This window comes from Bufo gargarizans, unplaced genomic scaffold (assembly GCF_014858855.1).
Source record: "Bufo gargarizans isolate SCDJY-AF-19 unplaced genomic scaffold, ASM1485885v1 original_scaffold_1696_pilon, whole genome shotgun sequence".
Classification (NCBI taxonomy): Eukaryota; Metazoa; Chordata; class Amphibia; order Anura; family Bufonidae; genus Bufo; species Bufo gargarizans.
Window position 1 is genome coordinate 206,199 of NW_025334471.1, and position 25,640 is coordinate 231,838.

General features: G+C 43.8%; 1 protein-coding gene across 2 annotated transcripts in view; it reads right to left on the reverse strand.

Moving 5' to 3' along the window:
* Positions 1 to 7,247: 7,247 nt before the first annotated feature.
* LOC122923534 (zinc finger protein 721-like) overlaps positions 7,248 to 25,640 on the reverse strand; it is a 40,854-nt gene continuing 22,461 nt past the window's right edge. For both annotated transcript variants that reach the window (XM_044274361.1, XM_044274362.1), the window contains one exon: positions 7,248 to 9,786. In XM_044274361.1, the coding sequence (XP_044130296.1) occupies positions 7,301 to 9,786 (2,486 nt within the window). In that variant the 3' untranslated portion in view covers positions 7,248 to 7,300. The remainder of the gene's footprint in view (positions 9,787 to 25,640) is intronic.

Here is a 25,640-nt window from a genome sequence, read left to right on the forward strand (position 1 = left end):
TCAGAATATGGTGATATAAAAAATATTTCTTTTTCTAAAAGTTTACATTTATCTTTAAGAACCTACACATATGGGGTATCATTGTAATCGTACTGACCCAGAGAATGAAGGGCACGGGTCAGTGTTGCTGTAGACAAAACGCTGTGGGAACAAAACCCGTAAAAACTGTAGAGGGATCGCGTTTTTTTCCAATTACACCCCACTTGGAATTTTTTTACCACTTCCCACAACATTTTACGCCATAACTAATGGTGACATTAGAAAGTAAAACTTGTCCCGCAAAAAATAAGCCCTCATACAGCTATGTGACCGGAAAAATAAAAAAGTTAGGGCTCACAGAAAACAGGGAAGAAAAATTAAAACGCAAAAACGGAAAAACCTCCGGTAGCCAAATTTACATATAAAACGCACCTGTTTTTTTCTGTTTTTCTCTCCATGTTCCACAAGTACTTTAGTACTCTGTCTCTCTAATGATAATGCAGATGTGCGATGTTAGTGGTGGCCACTGACTACCTGGATGACCAAATATGGGATGTGTTGGGGTTTGTAAACCGAACTAATGATATACAATCTCAGTTAATCATAGTTACTAGCCGGCATACTCTAGTTCTGGATTATCTCACTGCCCGGGAGGGAGGAATGTGTCAAGTGATAGGACCAACCTGCGGTCATCACATAGATCCACAGGGTAACATTCAAACAAGGGCAGGTATTGAAAAGATGAAGGAGATGAGAGATCAATGGCTGGATGAACATAGTGCAGATAATGATTCTTGGTGGTCAGATACTTTTCCTTTCTTGAACCCAGCAAACTGGTTCAAAAATGTTGGTGGGTGGCTTATGGGCATAGTACAAGGAATAATACAGATTTTGTTGATTATTGCACCCATGTACATTGTAATCAAGCTCACATTGTTGTGCTTGAGCAGTGTGTGTAACAAGAACAGAAGTAGAACAGACTATGAGACAAGGTGAGATTATCCCTCACACAGGTACAGATATGCAGAATCTGGGGATACCAGCAGCAAGGGGAATGTCCGCCTGAAGTATGAGTATCTGGCACCTGCAGTGAGTGGATATCTAAAAAATGGGGGAATTGTGAGGGTTGAGACTCCATCTTGTGCTTACTTCTGCCATTCTATGTAATAAACTGTGAGCTTCTTTCTAGAAGGTTACTATGACCTCAAGGTCACTCCTAGCTCCTACCAACCTTCTCCTAGTAAGGAAGTTTCACAATCATTAGCAGGACAAGTCCGTGACTAATACCCACATTTAGGATTAAGGAGACCTTCGGGCGGAAACAAGTACAGGCGATAGTAGATTGGGTTGCTGACAGTGGATCCAGTTCCTTCACATTGTCTCCCACCCAGTCTCCTGCTGAAAGACCACAGATGGCACCTGCAGCCGATGTCCATCAGTCTTTCACCTCACCCCCTTGCACATCAGCCAAGCAGTCTGAGCCCCAAGTCATGCAGCAGTCTCCTCTGCTTTTTGATGACTCTGTTAGCAGGGTTTCCCAGGGCCATCCACCCAGCCCTGCACCAGAAGTGGAAGAGATTGAGGGCACCGATGCCCAACCACTTATCTTTCAAGATGAGAACATGGGAGGACCATCTCAGCACGTCTTGGATGATGACGAGACACAGGTGCCAACTGCTGGGGCTTTTGAAAGTATGCAGACCGACAAGGAGGTCAGGGGTGAAGACTGGGTGGCAAGATGATGTGGAGGACGATGATGTCCTCGACCCCACATGGAATCAAGGTCATGTGAGTGACCTATGTAGTTCGGAGGAAGAGGCGGTGGTCGCACAGAGCCACCAGTACAGCAAAAGAGGGAGCAGGGTGCAAAAGCGGAGCGGCCGTCCCCTAGACAGTACGCCTGCTACTGCCCACCGCAGCAAGGGACCGAGCACACCAAAGCCAGCAACAAGGAGTTCCCTGGCTTGGCAGTTCTTCAGACGATGTGCTGACGACAAGACACGAGTGGTTTGCACGCTGTGCAATCAGAGCCTGAAGCGAGGCATAAACTTTCTCAACCTGAGCACAACCTGCATGACCAGGCATCTAAGTGCTATGCACGAGCTGCAGTGGAGTAGACACCTCGAAAACCAAGAAAGCTCTCTGGCTCCTCCTGCTTCCTCTTCTGCTGCAGTCTCGGCCTCTTTATCCACCTCTGGAGTGACAGTGCCTCCTGCCACCCCGCAAACAGAGGATCTGCCAGCAACACCTGGGTCACCAAGCATCTCCACAATGTCCCACGGAAGCGTTCAGCTCTCCATATCCCAAACGCTGGAGAGGAAGAGGAAGTACCCCCTACCCACCGGCGATCCCTAGCCCTGAATGCCAGCATTTCTAAATTACTGGCATTTGAAATGCTGTCATTCTGTCTGGTGGAGACGGATAGTTTTAAAGGCCTTATGGCGGTGGCTGTCCCACAGTACGTCGTGCCCAGCCGCCACTACTTTTCCAGGCGAGCCATCCCTTCCCTGCACAACCAAGTAGGGGACAAAATCAGGTGTGCACTGCGCAACACCATCTGTGGCAAGGTCACCTGACTACGGATACGTGGACCAGCAAGCGCGGTCAGGGCCGTTATATCTCCATAACAGCACACTGGGTAAATGCAGTGGCGGCTGGGCCTGAGGCGGATAGCAGTTTGGCGCATGTCCTTCCACCACCGAGGATTGCAGGGCGCTTCAGTTTGCCTCCTGTTGCTTCCTCCTCCTACTCTGCTTCCTCATCCTCTACCAGCTCCTCATCCGGTCAGCGCAACAGCTTCACCACCAACTTCAGCACAGCCAGGGGTAAACGACAGCTGGCAGTTTTAAAACTTATCTGTTTAGGGGACAAACCCCACACCGCGCAGGAGCTGTGGACGGGCCTTGAACAACAGACCGATGAGTGGTTTGTGCCAGTCTTCCTCAAGCCTGGCCTGGTGGTGTGCGATAATGGGCGAAATCTCGTAGCAGCTCTGGGACTAGCCGGTTTGATGCACATCCCTTGCCTGGCGCATGTGCTGAATTTGGTGGTGCAGAGATTCCTTAAAAATTACCCCATGTCAGAGCTGCTGCATAAAGTGCGGGCCCTCTGTGCACGCTTTAGGCGTTCTCACCCTGCTGCTGCTCGCCTGTCAGCGCTGCAACGTAACTTCAGCTTTCCCGCTCACCGCATCATATGCGACATGCCCACAAGGTGGATTTCCACCTTGCACATGCTGGCCAGACTGTGCGAGCAGCAGCAGGCGATAGTGGAGTTTCAGCTGAAGCACGCACGGGTCAGTCGCACTGCGGAACAGCACCACTTCACCACCAATGACTGGGCCTCCATGCGAGACCTGTGTTCTTTATTGCGCTGTTTCGAGTACTCCACAAACATGGCCAGTGCCGATAACGCCGTTCTCAGCGTTACTATCCCACTTCTATGCCTCCTTGAAAAAACGCTGCTGGCGATGATGGAAGAGGATGTGGCACAGGAGGAGGAGGAGGAGGAGGAATCATTTTGTAGGGTTTCCGGCCAGTCATTCCCAAGTGGCTCCGAGGGTGGGTCCCTGCACCCACAAACCCAAGGTACACAATTGTCCAGCCAGGGCACAGTTCTGGAGAATGAGGAGGTGGAGAATGAGGAGGAACCATGTTCACAGCAGGGTGGCACCCAGACCAGCTCATGGCCATCACTGGTGCGTGGATGGGGGGATACAGAGGATACACCTCCCACAGAGGACAGCTTTTCGTTGCCTCTGGGCAGCCTGGCACACATGAGCGATTACATGCTGCAGTGTCTCCGTAACGACCGCCGAGTTGCCCACATTCTAACTTGTGCTGATTACTGGGTGGCCACGCTGCTGGATCCCCGTTACAAGGACAACGTACCGTCCTTAATTCCCTCACTGGAGCGTGATCGTAAGATGCGCGAGTACAAGCACACGCTGGTAGACGCGCTGCTGGTGGCATTCCCACCTGACAGCGGGGGCACAGTGGAAGCACAAGGCGAAGGCAGAGGACAAGGAAGAGGTCGCCAAAGCAGCAGGGGCACCGCCAGCATCTCAGAAGGCAGGGTTAGCATGGCCGAAATGTGGAAAAGCTTTGTCAGCACAACAACCAGCACCACCAGCTGATATGGAACGTCTTAGCAGGAGGCAGCATTTCACCAACATGGTGGAGCAGTATGTGTGCACGCGCCTACACATACTGAATGACGGGTCTGCCCCTGCAACTTCTAGGTCTCCAAATTGGGCACATGGCCTGAGCTTGCCCTTTACACCTTGGAGGTGCTGCCTGCCCTGCAGCCAGTGTATTATCTGAACGTGTGTGTAGCACAGCAGGGGGCGTCATCACAGACAAGCGCAGCCGCCTGTCCACAGCCAATGTGGACAAGCTCACGTTCATTAAAATGAACCAGGCCTGGATCCCTCAGGACTTGTCCGTACCTTGTGCAGAATAGACATGTATACCGGCACTAAGCAGCCATTGTTAGACTGCAGCGCAATTGCTCATTCTTGTATTTTGTATATTTCACACTCTTTTGGAGTGTACCTTAATTTAAAAAAAATGTAATTAAAACCAAAAACCTGTGTTGGCTATCTCGTCCTCCTCCACCGCCGCTTCCACCTCCTCCTCAAACTTCTACTCCATATGGAACTCTACCTCATAAATCCATATTTTTTTTTTGTACGAGTTTTATTTTATATCATTTCACTACTTTGTCATTTACATTTTTGGAGGAAATTCACCAATTTTTGGGTGTATAGTGCCACTGCTATACTTAGTAGGCTAGTTCACAGACAAAATATATCTGTCAGTTACATTTGCAGTTGAAATTCAAAAATTTTTGGGTGTGAAGTACCACTGCTATACCTAGTAGACAGATTAAACAATAAAAAAATTGGTCTCTTACATTTTATGGTGAAATTCACAAATTTTTGGGTGTATAGTACCACTGCTATACCTAGTAGGGCGGTTATAAAAATAAAAAAATTAATGGTCATTAACATTTTCAGGTGAAATTCATAAATTTTTTGGTGTGAAGTACCACTGCTATACCTAGTAGACCGGTAAAAAAACAACAACATTTGTCAGTTATATTTTAGGGTCAAATTCACCAATTTTTGGGTGTAATATACCCCTCCTCTACCTAGTTGACAGCTTAATAACTTTCAATAATTTTTATTTTATAAACAATTGTTTTCTGTCATAGACCCCTGCACTACCAAGAAGACAGGTTAATGAATTTCTGTCATTTTTCTGTTACATTCTTGGGTTGACATTCTACAGTTTTAGACGTGAATAAACCCCTGCTCTGCATAGGTGAAAGGGAATAACATTTCTGAAATGCTTCTGTAATTGATGCGCGCCACCTGCTTTGATTCAATGCTTAAACTTAAGCAAGTTGTACCACATTTAAGCTTCAATACTTTGTCCCATATTTCCGATATACTCTTTTGGCCAACATTTGCGCCTCAATAGCTTTTCCCACAATTCCGCTTGACTTTTTTGGCCCACATTTATCTCCCTTAAATTTGGTCTCTTTTTCTCACACTCCCTCTCCGGCCTGGAACCGTGATTACCCGCCACCCGTAATCACCATGGTAGGGGCATAAATGAACACAAAAGTTGATAGAGCAGATATCAAATTGGATCGTGAACATCACGGGGACGTGTGACATAGGGTCAGCCACTGCAACTTCTGGGTCTCCAAAATTGTCACACGGCCTGAGCATGCCCTTTACAACTTGGAGGTGCTGGCCTGCCCTGCAGCCGGTGTATTGTCTGAACGTGTGTTTAGCACGACTGAAGGTCTATATTTCCCAATGTTTTGGGGTGTACCCTAATTTAAAAAAATAAAAATAAATGTAAAACCAAAAAGCAGGTGTAGGCTACCTCCTCCTCCTCCACTTCCACCGCCACATCCACCGCCTCCTCAACCTTCTTCTCCATATGGACCTGGTCCTCCTAGATCAAGATTATAATTTTTTATTTTTACAAATTTGATGTTATTTTAAGTCATTTCCCTATCCACATTTGTTTGCAGAGCACTTGCCATGCTCTTAACCACATTTTGACGCCATTTGCAGCCCTCTAGCCCTTTCCATTACATTTTTACAGCCATTTTAGTGCTCAGGCCCCCATTGACTTCAATGGGGTTCGGGGTCAAGTTCGGTTCGAGTTCGGGTCCCGAACTTGAACTTTTTTCGAAAAAAAACAAAAAAAAAAAAACAGGACATCAGACAGGTTAAAAAGAGGAATAAGCAAAATAAACAATTTGTGTATGTTTCCAAATATGATCGACATTCTAAACTAATAAAAACTGTTATTCTGAAATATTAGGGGGTACTAAGACATGATCAAAAATTTGGGAGAATGTTTGTTGATAACCCCCTTTTTGCCTCTCTGAATAACATGCTGATTAGAAGTGACATGCACCCTAAAAAAAATGGAAAGTCAGAGTTTCCTTGCAACTCAGAGGAGGGGTACTTTTCCCTGTCTGAGCTGTGGGAATTGTAGTGCTATAATTAAAGATGACGCTGTAGTGCACCCCACACAGGGAGACAGGATACAAATTAAAGATTTTGCAACGTACGAGACATGTAATGTCATATACTGCTTGAAATGCCCATGTGGAAAGATATGTTGGGCAAACATCTCGGGCTATACGGATCAGAATCAATGAGCATAAGTCCAGCCTTAGGAAGGAACTCAGAAGAGAGAGTAAGATGGATACAGTGGAGGTGAAACTACGGTCGCCCAACATTTTTATGATCGGGCCCATCAGGTGTCAGATTCTGGAGGTAGTAAAAAGTGGAGTCCATGAGGAGGATAACAGTAGGAGATTGTTACAAAGGGAGACCTTTTGGATAGTGAAACTCCAGTCTTTAATACCTAAGGGTTAAATGAAATATGTAGCTTTAGTGCATTTATATGATTGATCACTTTCATGTGTTAGGGCTATTTATGGCGATGCATTTTGTATAAAACGATGTGGTTTGTAAATATGAATCAGCTGTTGGTGCTACAAAAATCCCACCTCCCCCTCTACCTGCATGCATGAGTAAGGAGGCGTGTTCTCCCGAAACGTCGCGTGGAGGGGAGGAGGTGTGAACGATGTCTGTCTCAGCGTCCCTCATGATGTACCATTTTATATTGGAATGAAGTAAAAAGAAACAAAAGGTTTATCAGCGACTTGTAAGCATGACTTCTGTTGCTCACTCGCATACAATATTGGCACAATGAGGTAACATGAACACACATGTCTGCAAGTTTGAAAGACTAATTTATTTGTAAAACATTTTTTCTTACACAAAACATCAACATGTCTTCTCTTCTGTGTGGAGTCTCTTATGTCGATTAAGACTTAATTTCTTGGTAAAGCATTTCCCACATTCTGAACATGAAAATGGTTTCTCTCCTGTGTGAATTCTGAGATGTTTAGTAAGATCTTTTTTTTCTATGAAACATTTTCCGCATTCAGAACATGAATACGGCTTCTCTCCTGTGTGAATTCTGAGATGTTTAGTAAGACCTTTTTTTTCTATGAAACATTTTCCGCATTCAGAACATGAATATGGCTTCTCTCCTGTGTGAATTCTTTTATGTTTATCAAGGCTTGATTTATGGTTAAAGCATTTCCCACATTCTGAACATGAAAATGGTTTCTCTCCTGTGTGATTTCTCTGATGTGTAGTAAGATGTTTTTTTTCTCTGAAATATTTCCCACATTCTGAACATGAATATGGCTTCTCTCCTGTGTGAATTCTGAGATGTTTAGTAAGATTTTTTTTTTCTATGAAACATTTTCCGCATTCAGAACATGAATATGGCTTCTCTCCTGTGTGAATTCTTTTATGTTGATCAAGGCTTGATTTATGGTTAAAGCATTTCCCACATTCTGAACATGAAAATGGTTTCTCTCCTGTGTGATTTCTCTGATGTGTAGTAAGATTTTTTTTTTCTCTGAAATATTTCCCACATTCTGAACATGAATATGGCTTCTCTCCTGTGTGAATTCTGAGATGTTTAGTAAGATTTTTTTTTTCTATGAAACATTTTCCGCATTCAGAACATGAATATGGCTTCTCTCCTGTGTGAATTCTTTTATGTAGATCAAGGCTTGATTTTCGGTTAAAGCATTTCCCACATTCTGAACATGAATGTGGCTTCTCTCCTGTGTGAATTCTCTGATGTTTAAGCAGATATGATTTATCTGTAAAATATTTACCACACTCTGAACATAAATATGGCTTCTCTCCTGTGTGAATTCTGAGATGTTTAGCAAGACCTTTTTTTTCTTTAAAACATTTTCCACATTCAGAACATGAATACGGCTTCTCTCCTGTGTGAATTCTGAGATGTTTAGTAAGATCATTTTTTTCTTTGAAACATTTTCCACATTCAGAACATGAATATGGCTTCTCTCCTGTGTGAATTCTTTTATGTTGATTAAGGTGTGATTTCTGGTTAAAGCATTTCCCACATTCTGAACATGAATATGGCTTCTCTCCTGTATGAATTCTCTGATGTGTAGTAAGATGGTTTTTATCTCTAAAATATTTCCCACATTCTGAACATGAAAATGGTTTCTCTCCTGTGTGACTTCTCTGATGTGTAGTAAGATGGTTTTTATCTCTAAAATATTTCCCACATTCTGAACATGAAAATGGCTTCTCTTCTGTGTGAATTCTCTCATGTGTAACCAGATGTAATCTAGCTGTAAAACATTTACCACACTCTGAACATGAATATGGCTTCTCTCCTGTGTGAATTCTTTCATGTATATTAAGCCTTGATTTTCGGTTAAAACATTTCCCACATTCTGAACATGAATGTTGCTTTTCTCCTGTGTGAATTCTCTGATGTGTAAGCAGATATGATCTATCTGTAAAACATTTACCACACTCTGAACATGAATATGGCTTTTCTCCTGTGTGAATTCTTTTATGTATATTAAGGCTTGATTTTCGGCTAAAACATTTCCCACATTCTGAACATGAATGTTGCTTCTCTCCTGTGTGAATTCTCTGATGTGTAAGCAGATATGATCTATCTGTAAAACATTTACCACACTCTGAACATGAATATGGCTTCTCTCCTGTGTGAATTCTTTTATGTAGATCAAGGCTTGCTTTTCGGTTAAAGCATTTACCACATTCTGAACATGAATACGGCTTCTCTCCCGTGTGAATTCTGAGATGTTTAGCAAGACCTTTTTTTTCTATGAAACATTTTCCACATTCAGAACATGAATATGGCTTCTCTCCTGTGTGAATTCTTTTATGTAGATCAAGGCTTGATTTCTGGTTAAAGCATTTCCCACATTCTGAACATGAATATGGCTTCTCTCCTGTGTGAATTCTTTTATGTTGATCAAGGCTTGATTTCTTGATAAAACATTTACCACATTCTGAACATGAATACGGCTTCTCTCCTTTGTGACGACTTCTGTGTACAGAAAGCTCTGACTTATATCTAAACTGTTTTCCACGTTCCTCACAATTAAACATTTTACCCCGTCTCTGCCTTATATTTGGAGTAATAATCTGTGATTGATCAGTAGAAGAATCCTCATATTTAGGATGATTATATGATAGATTTGGACTTGGGTTGATAATCTGAGATTGGTCATTAGAAAGTTCCTCATTGTTGGGGGAATTATTTGATGGCTCTGCATTGTGAAGTCCTGGATGTACATTACAGGTAATGAAGTTTTCTCCTGAAGAGCGCTGCCTGGTGTCTTCATCTTTATAATCTAGAGATAACACGATGATGTTTCCTTCAGGCTTCTCACAGGGATTTTCTGTTAAGATTAAGAATAGATTTTATGATTTATTGTTAAACCTTTTTGATAAATTTATCACATTCCAATGAGGCTGGATTCACATGTAACAGACATATCCACCTATGTTACGTGCACATGTATCTATGATGCTGTGAGTTGATGTCAGCTGAACCTGTGGTCGGGACACGTGCACAATACAGATGAATAATATGTCCGTAATAAGCTCATGTGAATCTGGCCTTAGGCTGGAGAGACACATACAATATAAAATACATTTTTTGTGCCAGAAGTCAGAAGTGGATCCATCAGGAATGTGAGGTATTTGCTGTAGAAATTTAAGGCCGACTCTTGAACGTCTCCTGAGTTTCTACAGTTTGCACTTTGAGGATCTGCTTGCAGATTTAGCCTAAATCAATGGAGCAAATTTGCGCAAGGAAATGGTAACATGAGGAAGGATGTCACGTTTTTTCTTGCTACAGTGTGCGGATAAATCATCTACTAGATGATCGATCAGCCTGGAGTATGACACAGAATGTGTTCTGAAGTCAGGGCGGAAAAAAGCTAATCAGAACATAAGCTAACATGTTTCAGTGACGTCCCAGATTCTGGTCTGCACTCAGTACCCCCCCCCCCCCTTAATCCTGGGACATTAACCCTTTAATGTTCTGGCAATTTTCAATTTTCGTTTTTTTACTCCCAGCTTTCCCAAAGCCTCTTATCTTCCCATTCACATGGCTATATGCAAGCTTTTTTGTTGCGGGACAAGTACTTTTTAATGGAACCATGTACGGTTGCATACAATGTAGTGGGAAGCGGGGAAATAAATTCCAAATGGTGGGGTGGAATTATAAAAAAAAATAAAACATTTCCAACAAAGTTTTATGGGTTTTAAATTTTACAACATTTGCTATAAGGTAAAACTGACCTGTTACTTCCATTCACCGGGTCACTACGATTATAATGATATCAAATGTGTAAAGGATTTCTTGTGTTTTAATATTTGGGGGGGGAGAATGAAACATTTTGGAAAAAATACCTTTTTCTTTGCATCAGCATATTCTTACCATTATTTAAAATTAATTTATAATAAAATTATTATATGCACGGATCTGTGCGAGGGCTCATGTTGGGGCCTGTATGCATTGGAGTCTAGTACAATTACACTGTGCTCCTATGGTTCTGACTGCTACCTCGGATCTGAAGCAGAGTTTGGATCCAAGTTTTTAAGTCGTTTTTCACTTCAAATGCCGCAGTTATTCCATGAACTCTTGCGAGACTTTGAAAATAACTGACTTCGCCTTATTGGAGGCCGTACATTTTAATGCTGTACAGAGACGGATCTCCATACAGCATTAAAGGGGTTGTCCAAGTTATATTTGTCCTCAGGATAGGTCATCAATATCAGATCGGCTGAGGTCCGACACCCGGCCGATCAGCTGTTTGAAGAGAAGGCGCGCCCCGTGCCAGCGCCTCCTCCTCTTCACTGTTTACCTTCTGCATCTGCAGCGGTGAGCAGGTGTAATTACAGCCAAGCCGTCCCATTCATTTCTATGGGACGGCTCGTTACTACACACTTGTATAGGAGCGATCCATCCCATAGAAATGAATGGGACGGCTTGGCTGTAATTACACCTGCTCACCGCTGCAGATGCAGAAGGTAAACAGTGAAGAGGAGGAGGCGCTGGCACGGGGCGCCCGCCTTATCTTCAAACAGCTGATCGGCCGGGTGTCGGACCCCAGCCGATCTGATATTGATGACCTATCCTGAGGACAAATATAACTTTGACAACCCCTTTAATCCGACGGTTTGAGGGAAGCGACTTCGGATCTAGGATCCGCAGTTCGCTTCACTCATCACTATTAGCGATAGGGGGCTGTTATCCGTCATTCCATCCTTCTGGATATCTCGTTTTCAGTACGCCTCTCGTTCAGTCATCTTCTTTTCTGAATCCCCCTCCCATCATCTAACTTTTTCAGTTCCCATACCTCTAAACCATCTGTGTTGTTCGTGTGATGTTGTATGAAATGTTTGGAGGCAGAGGAAGGGTTAACTGCATTTTTGCTGGTGACAAATGCTTCAGTGTCCTCTCTTTTAGGGCTCATGCACACGACCATTGGCATTTTCGCAGGCCGCAAACTGCGGATTTGCAGAACATGGATACCGCTCTATGCCCTCTATAGAATAGTCCTATCCTTGTGCGTAATGCGGAGAAGAATAGGACTTGTTCTATTATTTTGCAGGGCCACGGAACAGACATATGGATGTGGACACATGGTGTGCTGTCCGCATTTTTTGCGGCTCGGGTGCAGACCCATTCACTTCAGGCCGCAAAAGATGTGGACAGCACTCTGTGTGCTGTCCGAATCCATTGCTCCATTCCGTGGCCCTGTGAAAATTATAGATAATGTCTTATTCTTGTCCGTTTTGCGGACAACTATCGGCATTTCTATAATGGGCTGCCTGTTCCGTAAATTGCAGAAGGCACACGGGCGGCATCCGTGTTTTGAGGATCCGCAAGCAGGCTCTCAGGGATTATTCTCCCCGCCACAGCATGGACCGGAGGCATCTCCTCCTTCCCCAGACACCGGGAATAATGAGCCCTCACCACTGCGCATACCGGGGAGAAGCAGCGCAGACCTCTCAAACACCCTGATGTGGGGGATTCAGCCGTACCGCTGCCTTCCCGGACGTGGCATGCGCCATCCTCTACCAGCAGTCCGGAGAAGCAGAGACCGTCTCTCCGGTGCCTCACCAAAACTCTCTTCGGTGGCCCCTAACCTGGCCCAATTCCAATCATCAAGTCTACCCGCCTCGGGTACGTTGTTTACCCCTTAATGACACAGGGCGTACCCGTACGTCCTGTGTAGTTTTGATCACTCCAGCACGACCAGCAGTGATCGGAACGGGGTGCCTGTTGAAATCATTCAGCAGGCACCCTGTGACAATGCCTAGGGGGTCCTGTGACCCCCCCGCATTGCCGATCACTATAAACCGCAGGTAATTCAGACCTGCGGTTTGTGGCGCTTATGCAAGTTTCTGATCCCTGCGGTCCGTGACCGCAGGGATCAGAAACCTCAAAGTGCCTGTATTTCGAAGTTAAACCCCCCCCCCTGCAGCCCTCTGTGTTTTTGTGCCTGCGGGCGCAGCAGGGAGGGTGGAGGATTGCGGGCGATGCTGGAGGCAGGCGGGCGGCAGTGTGGCGGGAGGGTGCGTGATCTTCCGCCCACCTCCCTTTATTCTCAGGATGACTAAGCGGTTGAATCAGAGTGTCAGCTCATTGCTGACACTCTGATTCAAATGACTGACATCTGTGCAGAGGTCAGCAGCTTTAACCCCTTCCACGCCGCGGTCCGTAGGGACCGCTGTATAGAAGGGAAGGGAGCTCCCTACCTCTCCCATCGGGGGGCTGCTGTGCCTTTGCAGCTTCCGGACAGGATGGGGTCAAGTAGGGAGGGAGCCCCCCTCTCTTCCCTCCCTGTCTGGCAGACGGGGAAGGTTCCCATGGCAACAGGACACCTTCTCAGGCATCCTGCTCTCCATGGTGCTGAACAGATCTGTGCTAAAGACAAAGTGTAAGTGGAATACAGTGCAGTACACTATATAGTGTACTGTACTGTATTATACAGACATCAGACCCACTGGATCTTCAAGAACCAAGTGGGTCTGGGTAAAAAATAAAAGTGAAAAAAAAAACATTTATCCCGGATTAAAAATTGTCAAAATAAAATTCCCTACACATGTTATATACAACCGCGTCCGTAACGACCTGATCTATAAAACAGTCATGTTACATTCCCCGCACGGTGAACGCCATAAAAAAAAAAAAAAAAACTATGATGAAATTGAAATTTTGCCCACCTTACTTACCATAAAAGGTAATAAAAGTGAGAAAAAAAAGTTGTATGTACGCCAAAATAGTACCATTCAAACCGTTGCCTCATCCAGCAAAAAATAAGCCCCTAAATGAGACAATGGCCCAAAAAATTAAAAATAAACTATAGCTCTCACACTATGGAGACACTAAAACAAGTTTTTTTGGTTTCAAAAATGATATTATTGTGTAAAACCTTAATAAATAAATAAAAAGTACACATATTAGGTATTGCAGTGTCCGTAAGAACCTGCTCTATAAAAATATCACATGATCTAACCCCTCAGGTGAACAACGTAAAAATAAAAAATACAAATGGTGTAAAAAAAAGCCATAATTTTGTCACCTTACATCACAAAAAGTGTAATAGCAAGCGATCAAAAAGGTATATGCACCCCAAAATCATACCATTAAAACAGTCATCACATCCTGCAAAAAATAAGACCCTAAGACAATTGGCCAAAAAAATTTATTTATAGACTATGGAGACACTAAAATTATTATTTTTTGTTTCAAAAATGATATTATTGTGTAAAACATAAATAAATTTTAAAAAAGTAAACATATTAGGTATACCTGCGTCCGTAACAACCTGCTCTATAAAAATAGCACATGATCTAATCTGTCAGATGAACGTTGTAAATAATAAAAAATGTAAATGGTGCCAAAACAGGTATTTTGGGGCAAATTTTCCATTTTAATCAATTTATTCCCGTAATAAAGCAAGGGTTAACAGCCAAACAAAACTCAATATTTATTGCCCTAAATCTGTAGTTTACAGAAACACCCCATATGTGGTCGTAAACTGCTGTACGGGCACACGGCAGGGCGCAGAAAGAAAGGAACGCCATATGGATTTTGGAAGGCAGTTTTTGCTGGACTTGTTTTTTGACACCATGTCCCATTTGAAGCCCCTCTGATGCACCCCTAGAGTAGAAACTCCAAAAAGTGACCCCATCTAAGAAACTACACCCCTCAAGGTATTCAAAACTAATTTTACAAACTTTGTTACCCTTTAAAGGGGTTGTCCAGGTTCAGAGCTGAACCTGGACAGCCCTCCATTTTCACCCCGGCAGCCCCCCTGACATGAGCATCGGAGCAGTTCATGCTCCGATGCTCTCCTTTGCCCTGCGCTAAATCGCGCAGGGCAAAGGCATTTTTCAGAGTTCCGGTGACGTACCGGGCTCTCTATGGGGCTAACAGGAACCCCGGTGACGTCACCGGCACTGATGGGCGGGATTTAGCGCTGCCCTAGCCAGTAAAATGGCTAGGGCAGAGCTAAAGCCCGCCCCTCAGAGCCGGTGGCGTCACCGAACACACTGCTGGGCAGAAGTTACCGCCCGGCAGTGTGTTATTGAAAACACAAGAGCCCGTGCCCTGCGCGATCTAGCGCAGGGCACTGGAGCGCATCGGAGCATGAGATGCTCCGATGCTAGGCTCAGGGGGGCTGCCGGGGTGAAAATAACGGTATGTCCGGGTTCAGCTCTGAACCCGGACAACCCCTTTAAGTGTTCCACAAGAGTCAATGGCAAATGGAGATGAAATTTCAGAATTTCTATTTTTTGTTACTTTGCTTCACAAAAAGTGTAATATAGAGCAACCAAAAATCATATGTACCCTAAACTAGTACCCAAAAAACTGCCACCTTATCCCGTAGTTTCTAAAATGGGGTCACGTTTTTGGAGTTTCTACTCTAGGGGTGCATGAGGGGGGCTTCAAATGGGACATGGTGTAAATAAACCAGTCCAGCGAAATCTGCCTTCCAAAAACCACACGGCGCTCCTTTCCCTCTACGCCCTGACGTGGGGCCGTACAGTGGTGTACGGCCACATATCGGGTGTTTCTGTAAAGCGCAGAGTCAGGGCAATAAATATAGTTTTGTTTGGCTGTTAACCCTTGCTTTGTTAGTGGAAAAAATAGAAAATTTGGCAAAAAATTTTAATTCTGAAATTTCATCTCCATTTGCCATCAACTCTTGGGGAACACCAAAAAGGTTAATGAGGTTTGTAAAATCAGTTTTGAATACCTTGAGGGGTGTAGTTTCTAGAATGGGGTCACTTTTGGGTGGCTTCTATTATGTAAGCCTCACAAAGTGACTTCAGACCTGAACTGGTCCCTAAAAAGTGGGTATTTGAAAATTTCAGAAAATTTAAAAGATTTGCATCTAAACTTCTAAGCCTTGTAACGTCCCCAAAAAATAAAATGGCATTCCCAAAATGATCCAAATATGAAGTAGACATATGGGGAATGTAAAGTACTATTTTTGGAGGTATTACTATGTATTATAGAAGTAGAGAAATTGAAACTTGCAAATTTGCACATTTTTCCAAAATTTTTGGTAAATTTGGTATTTTTTTTATAAATAAAAATGATTTTTTTTTTACTCCAGTGTTATGAAGTACAATATGTGACGAAAAAACAATCTCAGAATGGCTTGGATAAGTAAGAGCTTTTTAACCACCTCAGCTCCCTTAGCTTAAGCCCCCTTAACCGTCTCCTGCTCCTCCGCTTCATCGTCCATTTCGCACTGAGAAGATGAACTCGGGGTGGTCTGGCTATCACATGCAAAGAGTCGGCCTTAATTGTGAGCAGTGAGCGTTTGAGGAGACACAGAAGTGGGATGGTTACGCTGATAATAGCGTTATCGCCGCTCACCATCTGTGTTGATTCGTCAAAGTTTCTTAACCCCCTCAGCCCCGCTAGCTGAAACACCCTTAATGACCAGACCACTTTTTAAAATTCTGCACTACACTACTTTCACGGTTTATTGCTCGGTCATATAACTTACCACCCAAATGAATTTTACCTCCTTTTCTTCTCACAAATACAGCTTTCGTTTGGTGGGATTTCATTGCTGCTGACATTTTTCGTTTTTCTGATATTAATCAAAATAGTCCGCAATTTTCTCAAAAAAAGTGTATTTTTAACTTTTTCTGGTAAAATTGTTCAAATATAATTACATTTCCATACAAGTTTGTATCAGAATTTATTGTGCTACATGTCTTTGATAAAAAAAATCCAATAAGTGCATATTTATTGGTTTGCGCAAAAGTTATAGCGTTTACAAACTATGGTGCAAAAATGTGAATTTCCGCATTTTGAAGCAGCTCTGACTTTCTGAGCACCTGTCATGTTTCTTGAGGTGCTAGAAGGCCAGGATAGTATAAATACCCCCCAAATGACCCAATTTTAAAAAGAAGACACCCCAAAGTATTCGCGGAGGGGCATGGTGAGTTTATGTATGATTTAATTTTTTTTCACAAGTAAGCGGAAAATGACACTTTGAGGGAAAAAAAAAATAATAATAAAGTTTCCATTTCTGCTAACTTCTGGCAAAAAAAAAATAAATCTCCCACGGACTCACTATGCCCATCAGTGAATACTTTGGGGCGTCTACTTTCCGAAATGGGGTCATTTGTGGGGTGTGTATACTGTTCTGGCATTTTGGGCTAAATTGTGAGCAACCCTGTAAAGCCTAAAGGTACTCGTTGGACTTTCGGCCCCTTTGCGCATCTTGGCTGCAAAGAAGTGTCACACATCTGGTATCGCCGTACTCAGGAGAAGTAGGGCAATGTGGTTTGGGGTGTAATTTTACATATACCCATGCTGGGTGAGAGAAATATCTCTGTAAAAGACAACTTTTTACATTTTTTAATACAAAGTTGTCAATTTACAGAGATATTTCTCTCACCCAGCATGGGTATATGTAAAAATACACCCCAAAACACATTGCCCTACTTCTCCTGAGTACGGCGATACCAGATGTGTGACACTTTTTTGCAGCCAAGATGCGCAAAGGGGCCTAAATTCCAATGAGTACCTTTAGGATTTCACAGGGCATTTTTACGCATTTGGATTCCGTGAGGGGTATGGCGAGTTCATGTAAGATTTTTTTGGTCACAAGTTTGTAAAAAAATAATAAAAAATAAATAAATTCCGCTAACTTGTGCAAAAAAAAAAAGAAAAATTATTCTATGAACTCGCCATGCCCCTCAAAAGTGATCTTTATAGCGCCGCAGCGATTTTACGGTGTTTTTGCAGTGATCAGGAAAAAATATATTCTGTCACTGCGGTGGGGCGGACTGAACGCAAGTGTGCGCACAAGATCAGGCCTGATCGGGCGAACACTGCGCTTTTTGTAGAGCCTATAGAACATGTCCTATTCTTGTCCGCAACTGCGGACAAGAAAAGGCATTTTCTATATAGTTCTGGCAATGGGCGGATGCGCAAATCTGCAAAACACATACGGACGTCTGAATGGAGCCTTACAGGGGGGTGATCAGGGAGTCTATATATGGGGTGATCAGGGGTTAATGTGACAGGAGGGGGTAGTGTAGTGATTTGTGCTACTTACAGAGCTGCCTGTGTCCTCTGGTGGTCGATCCAAGCAAAAGGGACAAAACAGCCTCTAATATACCTTTTTGTAGTTAAAAAAATAAAATAAAAAAATCGCATCTACAGCCTGCCAGCGAACGATCGCCGCTGGCAGGCTGTAGTTAAACTTCTTAGCTGGGCGCGTTCACGCGAAATCTCGCCTCCCGCGATATGACGCGTAGATGTGTCAAGGAGGAATAACCCGGCCGCCCGCAGGACGCATCCCTGCGTTAGGCGGTCGGGAGGTGGTTAAAGTTTTCACCACATAAAGTGACACTGGTCAGATTAGAAAAAAATGGCCTGGTCCTCAAGGTGAAATAAGGCTGTGTCCTTAAGGGGTTAAAGGGGTTGTCCGAGATATTTTTTTGTTCTATGTTTCTAACTAGGCAAATGTAACAGCTTTCCAATTCACTCCCTTTATCTCCAGTGGCTGGTTTCTCAGATTTCACTGAGGGTCACATGACCTGTGATGTCAGCTTCTCTCCCTGCTCTGATAATGTTCGTGCACAAGCCCGAGAGCTCTGTACACGAGACTTCACTGTGCTGGCCACGCCCCCCTGCACTGCCGGCTGCTGCTTATTGCTCTCTCCCAGGATTGTTAACCCCTTCAGCTGCACAGACGCAAGTGTTTACTGCGTAGCTGCAGGCAGTGAGGAGACAAATGCTGGGCACAGGAGCTGATAGAGAAGTTCTGCAGAGCATTGCAGGTAGGGGGAGATCCTGTGTGTACAGCTGGGACTTGTAGTCCTACACATACAATATGCTGCTGAGTCTCCCCGCCGGCAGACGTCACTCAGGGCAGTACTTGTATTCACTCCCTTAGCACTACAGGGGGAGCGGCACAGATGGTTGTTGTTGCAAGTAAACAAAGGGCCAGAAGAGAACCAGGGAAATGAGGAAATAGATATTTTTTTGCTTAAAACTTGCTTAGCTTAGTGTGAGAGAGTGACTGGAAAAGTAGTAGAGAATGGTTATATTTCGCCCAGGTTTCTTTCATATACCATGTACTACGCTACAGGAGGTGGATATCTCAACTAGGAAACCTGGGTGAGATATCAGGAATCCAGGAAAAGATGGTCTGCCTTACAGTTTGCTGAGGACTTTGGTAAATGGTGTTGTCGGGCCTGGATTTTAATGGAATGAGGATGCAGGTTGGTAGCGGGGCTCCTCATTCCCTTCCTGTCCAGAACGGGTTTCATATAGAGCTCTCAGCCAGGTGATGGAGCTCGGCTCATTTCTGGGCTATGAAGGTTTGCACTATGAGCATGTCTGGGTGAGGACTGGGTGAGCGGACCGGCTTTCACCATTGCTGCTGACGTCTGCTGAAGCAACAAAAAGGACACGGAGTTTATTTTGAATTGTGTTGTGTGGCTGGTAGTAGGCCGCCCGTATAGAAAGGGTCATTTTATGCTTAGTTAGTGCTCAGCCGAGCAGGAATTTATTTTGTATCTTTGCCTGAATGTAAAGGCCTTATATTTTGTTTGTGGATGAGAATACAGAAAACAGGCAAACCCCTGTGTGAACTGTGCCATCGTGTCACTGTCTGACTGCGGTGCCTACTACTATGGAGCCGACCCCCACATTAGTTATACATCACTGACCATCAGATTTACAGTGCTATATTATTATTATTTTTTCCATAACTCGGACAACCCCTTTAAAGAGATGCTAATTAATGTCAGCAAATCCCTACACGCCGATCTACAAGCTTTGATCTCCCCTATTCAGGCCACCATCCAAGGCCTTCTTCACAGGGTGTACCATATTGAAAATAAAATGGGAGGGTTTGGAATAATTTGGAAGACATATCACGCAGAAACAATATAAAGTTTAGAGGAATCCCTGAGGATATCCCTAATGAAGACCTCAAACAATATCTCTGCTTATTATTTCAGGCCCTCATACCGACTCTCACAGCTCAAGACCTGGTTATTGATAGGGCCCGCAGGGTTCCAAGACCCAGCCATCTCCCAGCCTCTATCCCGAGAGACGTGCTGGCGAGGATTCATTATTTTCACATAAAGGAACAACTACTAGAGGTGTCCAGAAAAAAGGGTACCCTGCCGGCCCTTACCATACCATCACTCTATTCGCTGATCTTTTAGCTGCCACATTGAAACATCGCCAACTGGCCCCCGTCACGCTGGGGTTAAGAGATCATAAAATCGCATATCGCTGGGGGGTTCCTGGCATGCCATCAGTTCAGTGGACGCTGGCAGATCTCTCCCATCTTCTTAGAACATTGAAGTTTCTGACTACCAGAAAGAGAAACCTCCAGACCTCCACCATCTTTCTGAGGAATGGCGCTTGGTGGAGTCTGGAAGAGGCACCAAACATTGAAGCCTGCCTATACTTGGGTGTATATAGCTGCTACATCCAGAAGTCAAGAAGTTTGTGGCTCCTGACTACACGGAGTTGACTTTACCCTACCAAATGTGGCAGTTTTTAATACTGCTTAGATTTCTCTGTTTTCTGTTATATTGTTGTCCTTTTTATGTTTTTCAGTTTTCTCCCACCTTTTCTCAGCTAAAATGGTCAGATCACGCAGCAATTACTCTATCACTGCAAGAGACCTCATTCCTCCACCCACCACTCTCTCTGGCTTAACAACATCTTATACAGAGCGGATATAGAAGCTGCATGGCAGGAGTATTTCCGACATAATATTGGGTCAGTGTCATCTCCCTTTTCGTTATGGTCGGCCCATAAAGCACTTATGAGAGGAATTTTTATTAAATTGGGTTCTGCAGCTAAAAAAGGCAGGGATAAAAAGATCTCAGAGCTGTTGACCAAAATAGAAGATCTTGAGAGGAGAAATAAGATTACCCCCCTATACTCAAACAACCCGAGAGACCTCAGGCTCCAATTTAGCCTGTTACGGACACAGGGCGTACAGGTACGCCCTGATGTCCTGGTACTTAAGGACACAGGGCGTACCTGTACGCCCTGTGTATTTCCGATCACCGGCGGGCGGTGATCGGAACTGGGTGCCTGCTCAAATCATTGAGCAGGCACCTTAGTACAATGCCATGTCCTGTGACCCCCCCCCCCCCCTCGTGTTGGCGATCGCAGCAAACTGCAGGTCAATTCAGACCTGCGGTTTGCTGCGTTTCCAGGTTATTCGGGTCTCTGGTAACCCGATAACCCGGAATAGGAAGGCGATTGGTGGTGTATATCACAATACCTATCACCGTCCTGCGATCCTGAGAGGTAGCGGTCACGCCACCTCTCAGGATCGCTTCTGATTGGTCGGCTGGGCAGGTGGGCAGGAGAGAGAGGAGGTCCGTGGAGCAGGAGAGAGAGGAGCTCGGCTGTATTGCAAGTTGTTTTGTGCCATCAGGCACAAATCTGTGTTTTTGGGAGAGGTAGATTAGGCAGGAATAGTGAGGGAGAGTTGGGGGGGGGGGGGGGGGGGGGGGGGGGAGAATAAAAAAGTTATTTTATTGTGTTGTAACACCGGATCGGGTGTCTGGGGTCCACAGCACTCATCTGTGTGACCCTAGACCCCCTAGGGATGCTGCAGCTTGCCCCCCCCGCACACACTTTTTTTGGGCGTATTTTTTATTTGATTTTTTGCCCACCCCACCGTTGATCAGCGCGTTTGAATTTTTATTTATTTACACTTTTTGGGATTTTTAATATATCTTCTTTTTCTGTTAGGCTTAAAGTAAGTACGTGAACACCCGTCCCCCACACACACTGAATAAAGTTTTCCACGCATGCACACACACACACACTCCCCTATGGCCCGCCTTGCCTCCGAATCGAAGAGTCCCAGTGAGGACGAGGATGACCCCACTTTCCGCTTGTCATCCGCGTCCTCATCATCTAGCGATGATGATGAGCCCCCAAGGCGGCGGAGCAAGGGGACCACCATGCCAGGGACACTGTGGCCCACACTAGTACGAGCAGCTCTGGGGCTCATACTAGTTTTCCGGCCCACCAGATAAGTCCACCTGAGCCCCCTACTGGTGAACTTGTCTGGTGTACCCCAGAGCATTTTTAACCTGCGATTCCTGATTGTCCAAGCAGGAATCCAGATTCACACAGTGGGCTTCACTGAAAATGCCCCCCTAAATAGTGCCAATAAAACCGTCCTCTCATCCCGCAAAAAATGAGCCCCTACCTAAGATAATCGGCTAAAAACCAAAAAAAAAAAAAAAAACTGACTCTTAGGCCCCCTGCACACGATCAGGATTGCGTGCGGATTTTCCGCGCGGATTTGCGTGCGGTAAATCCGCACCGTAGGTCATGTCCATTGTATTCTATGAGAATTTGAAATTCTCAATGCACACGATGCGGATTTTTCCGCGCGCGGATTTTGACCTGCGTGCGGATTTTAAAATCCGCGACATGTCAATTAATTTTTTTTTTCCTGTCCGGATATCTTGCGGATTTTCTCCATTCACTTCAATGGAGAGGCTAAAATCCGGATGGTACACGCACACAGTGCGGATTTTGATGCGGATCCGCATCAAAATCCGCATGTATGTAATAGGAAGGGGAATCAGCCACCATTTTGTGTCTGTTCATCGCAGCAAGAGAAGGAAGCAATATACTACATATAGTATATGGAGACGCAATATACGTCTCCGTATACTAGAATGTACTGTCGGATTTGAGAATTACTGTACGTTGAAATCGCGATGCGATTAATTTAACACAAAATAATCGCATGGCGATTTCAACTTAGTACTGCTATATTCCATATTCGCCGAATATGGAATATAGCAGTACTAATGGAGCGTCCCCATCACCATGGGAACGTCTCCATATACTAGAATGTACTGTCGGATTTGAAACGTTGAAATCGCGATGCGATTAATATAACACGAAATAATCGCATGGCGATTTCTACTTAGCACTGCTATATTCCATAGTAGGCTAGAATTAACGAATATGGAACATAACAGTGCTTAAGTTGAAATCGCCATGCGATTATTTCGTGTTAAATTAATCGCATCACGATTTCAACGTACATTAATTCTCAAATCCGATTCTCAAATGATGTCACAGGAAATGATGTTAAAAAAGGGTGTATTTTTGTTCTAGAGAGATGTTGAAAAAATCCGCATGCAAATCCGCATGCAAATCCGCACCAATTAATGCGGATTGACCGCACGGATTTGCCTGTGAACACCTGCGGATTTCAGTGCGGATTCTCCGCACATGAATCCTGAACGTGTGCATGTACCCTTAGACTATGGAGATACTAAAATGTTTTTTTTTGTATATAAAAAGGATAATATAGTGTAAAACCTAAATAATTTTTTTTTTTTAAGTTGACATGTTGGGTATCGCCACGTCCGTAAGAATCTGCTCTATAAAAATACCCCATGACCTAACCCCTCAGATAAACACAGTAAAAAAAAAAGTTAAGTGCCAAAACAGCTATTTTTGGGTAAATTTTCCATTTTAAACCGTTTTTTCCAGTAACAAAGCAAGGGTTAACAACCAAACAAAACTTTATATTTATTACTCCGATTCTGCAGTTTACAGAAACACCCCATATGTGGTCGTAAACTGCTGTACGGGCACACGGCAGGGCGCAGAAGGAAAGGAACGCCATATAGTTTCTGAAAGGCAGATTTTAATGGCCTTTTTTTTTCGGGCACCATGTCCCATTTAAAGCCCCCCTGATGCAACCCTAGAGTAGAAACTCCATAAAAGTCACCTAATCTAAGAAACTACACCCCTCAAGGTATTCAAAGCTAATTTTACAAACTTTATTAACCCTTTAGGTGTACCTCAACAGTTTATGGCAAATGGAGATGAAATTTCAGAATTTCTATTTTTGGTAACCTTGCCTCACAAAAATGTAATATAGAGCAACCAAAAATCATATGTACCCTAAAAATAGCCACCTTATCCCGTAGTTTCCAAAATGGGGTCACTTTTATGAAGTTTCTACTCTAGGGGTGCATCAGGGGGGCTTCAAATGGGACATGGTGTAAATGAAAAAGTCCAGCAAAATCTGCCTTCCAAAAACCACACGGCGCACCTTTCCCTCTACGCCCTGCCGTGTGCCCGTACAGTAGTTTACGGCCCTATATGGGGTGTTTCTGCAAACTACAGAATCAGGGCAATAAATATTGAGTTTTGTTTGGCTGTTAACCCTTGCTTTGTTACTGGAAAAAGTGGAAAATTTGGCAAACAATTTTAATTCTGAAATTTCATCTCCATTTGCCAATAACTGTTGTGGAACACCTAAAGGGTTAACAAAGTTTTTTAAAATCAGCTTTGAGTAACTTGAGGGGTGTAGTTTCTAGAATGGGGTCATTTTTAGGTGGTTTCTATTATGTAAGCCTCACAAAATGACTTCAGACCTGAACTGCTCCTTTGAAAGTGGGTTTTTGAACATTTCTGAAAAATTTCATGATTTGCTTCTAAACTTCTAAGCCTTCTAATGTCCCCAAAAAATAAAATGTCATTCCCAAAATGATCCAAACATGAAGTAGACATATGGGGAATGTAAAGTAATAACTATTTTAGTAGGTATTACTATGTATTATATAAGTAGAGACATTGAAACTTGGAAATATGCAAATTTTTCCAGATTTTTGGTAAAATTTTGTATTTTTTTATTTTAAAAAAATGCATTTTTTTTACTCCATTTTACAAGTGTCATGAAGTACAATATGTGATGACAAAAACTATCTCAGAATGGCCTAGATAAGTCAAAGCATTTTAAAGTTATCACACAAAGTGACACTGGTCAGATTTGCAAAAAATGGCCGGGTCCTTAAGGTGAAAATGAGCCGGGTCCTTAAGGAGATAAAGACTGCCTTCTATATAGATATGAGCGGAACTTACAAAAAGTCAAAGCTAGATATTACTCGCAAAATAACAAAAGCTGGTAAACTGTTGGCTCAACGAGTAAAATCCCAAAGAACCAAATCCAGAATCCCTTATAAAAAGTCACCTTTAGACGGCTCTAAAGTCATGGATCCACAAGGCATAGCTGATAGTTTCAAGGACTATTACTCCTCTCCTTACAATCTGAGCCCGCCCACAAATCCTATTACAAGCCCCTTCGGTGATATCAACGCCTTTCTGAATAGCCTACACCTCCTGACAGTATCCGCAGAACAAGCAGAATTATTGGGGACTCCACTCACTGAAACAGAACTTCAAAAAGGTCATAAACGCCCTTCCCATGCACAAAGCCCTTGGGCCTGATGGCCTATCAAGTTGTTATTACAAATCCTTCTTCCTTACTTACGCAAGGCCCTCCAGATGGGATTCGAAATGGGTAGCTTCCCAGCAGAAATGCTCTCCGCAGTCATAGTGACCATCCCGAAACAAGGTAAATCCCCTGACTCTCCACAAAACTTAGCTCTTTACTAAAGACCAAAATAAAAATGTATGCTAAAGCCCTGGCTAACCGCTTAGCACCCATTCTACCGTCCTTGATTAACTGACCAATCAGGCTTTATCCAAGGTAGGCAAATTATAGGGAAGACTAGAAGAGTCATGAATATTGTAGACTACATCGAGAGGTCAGGTCTGGAAGCAGTCTTGGTGACCCTTTATGCCGAAAAGGCATTTGACCGCATTAATTCGTCTTTCGCATTCTCTGTGCTCCAGATAATGGGACTCTGTGGTCCTTTCCTGGGGGCAGTGAAA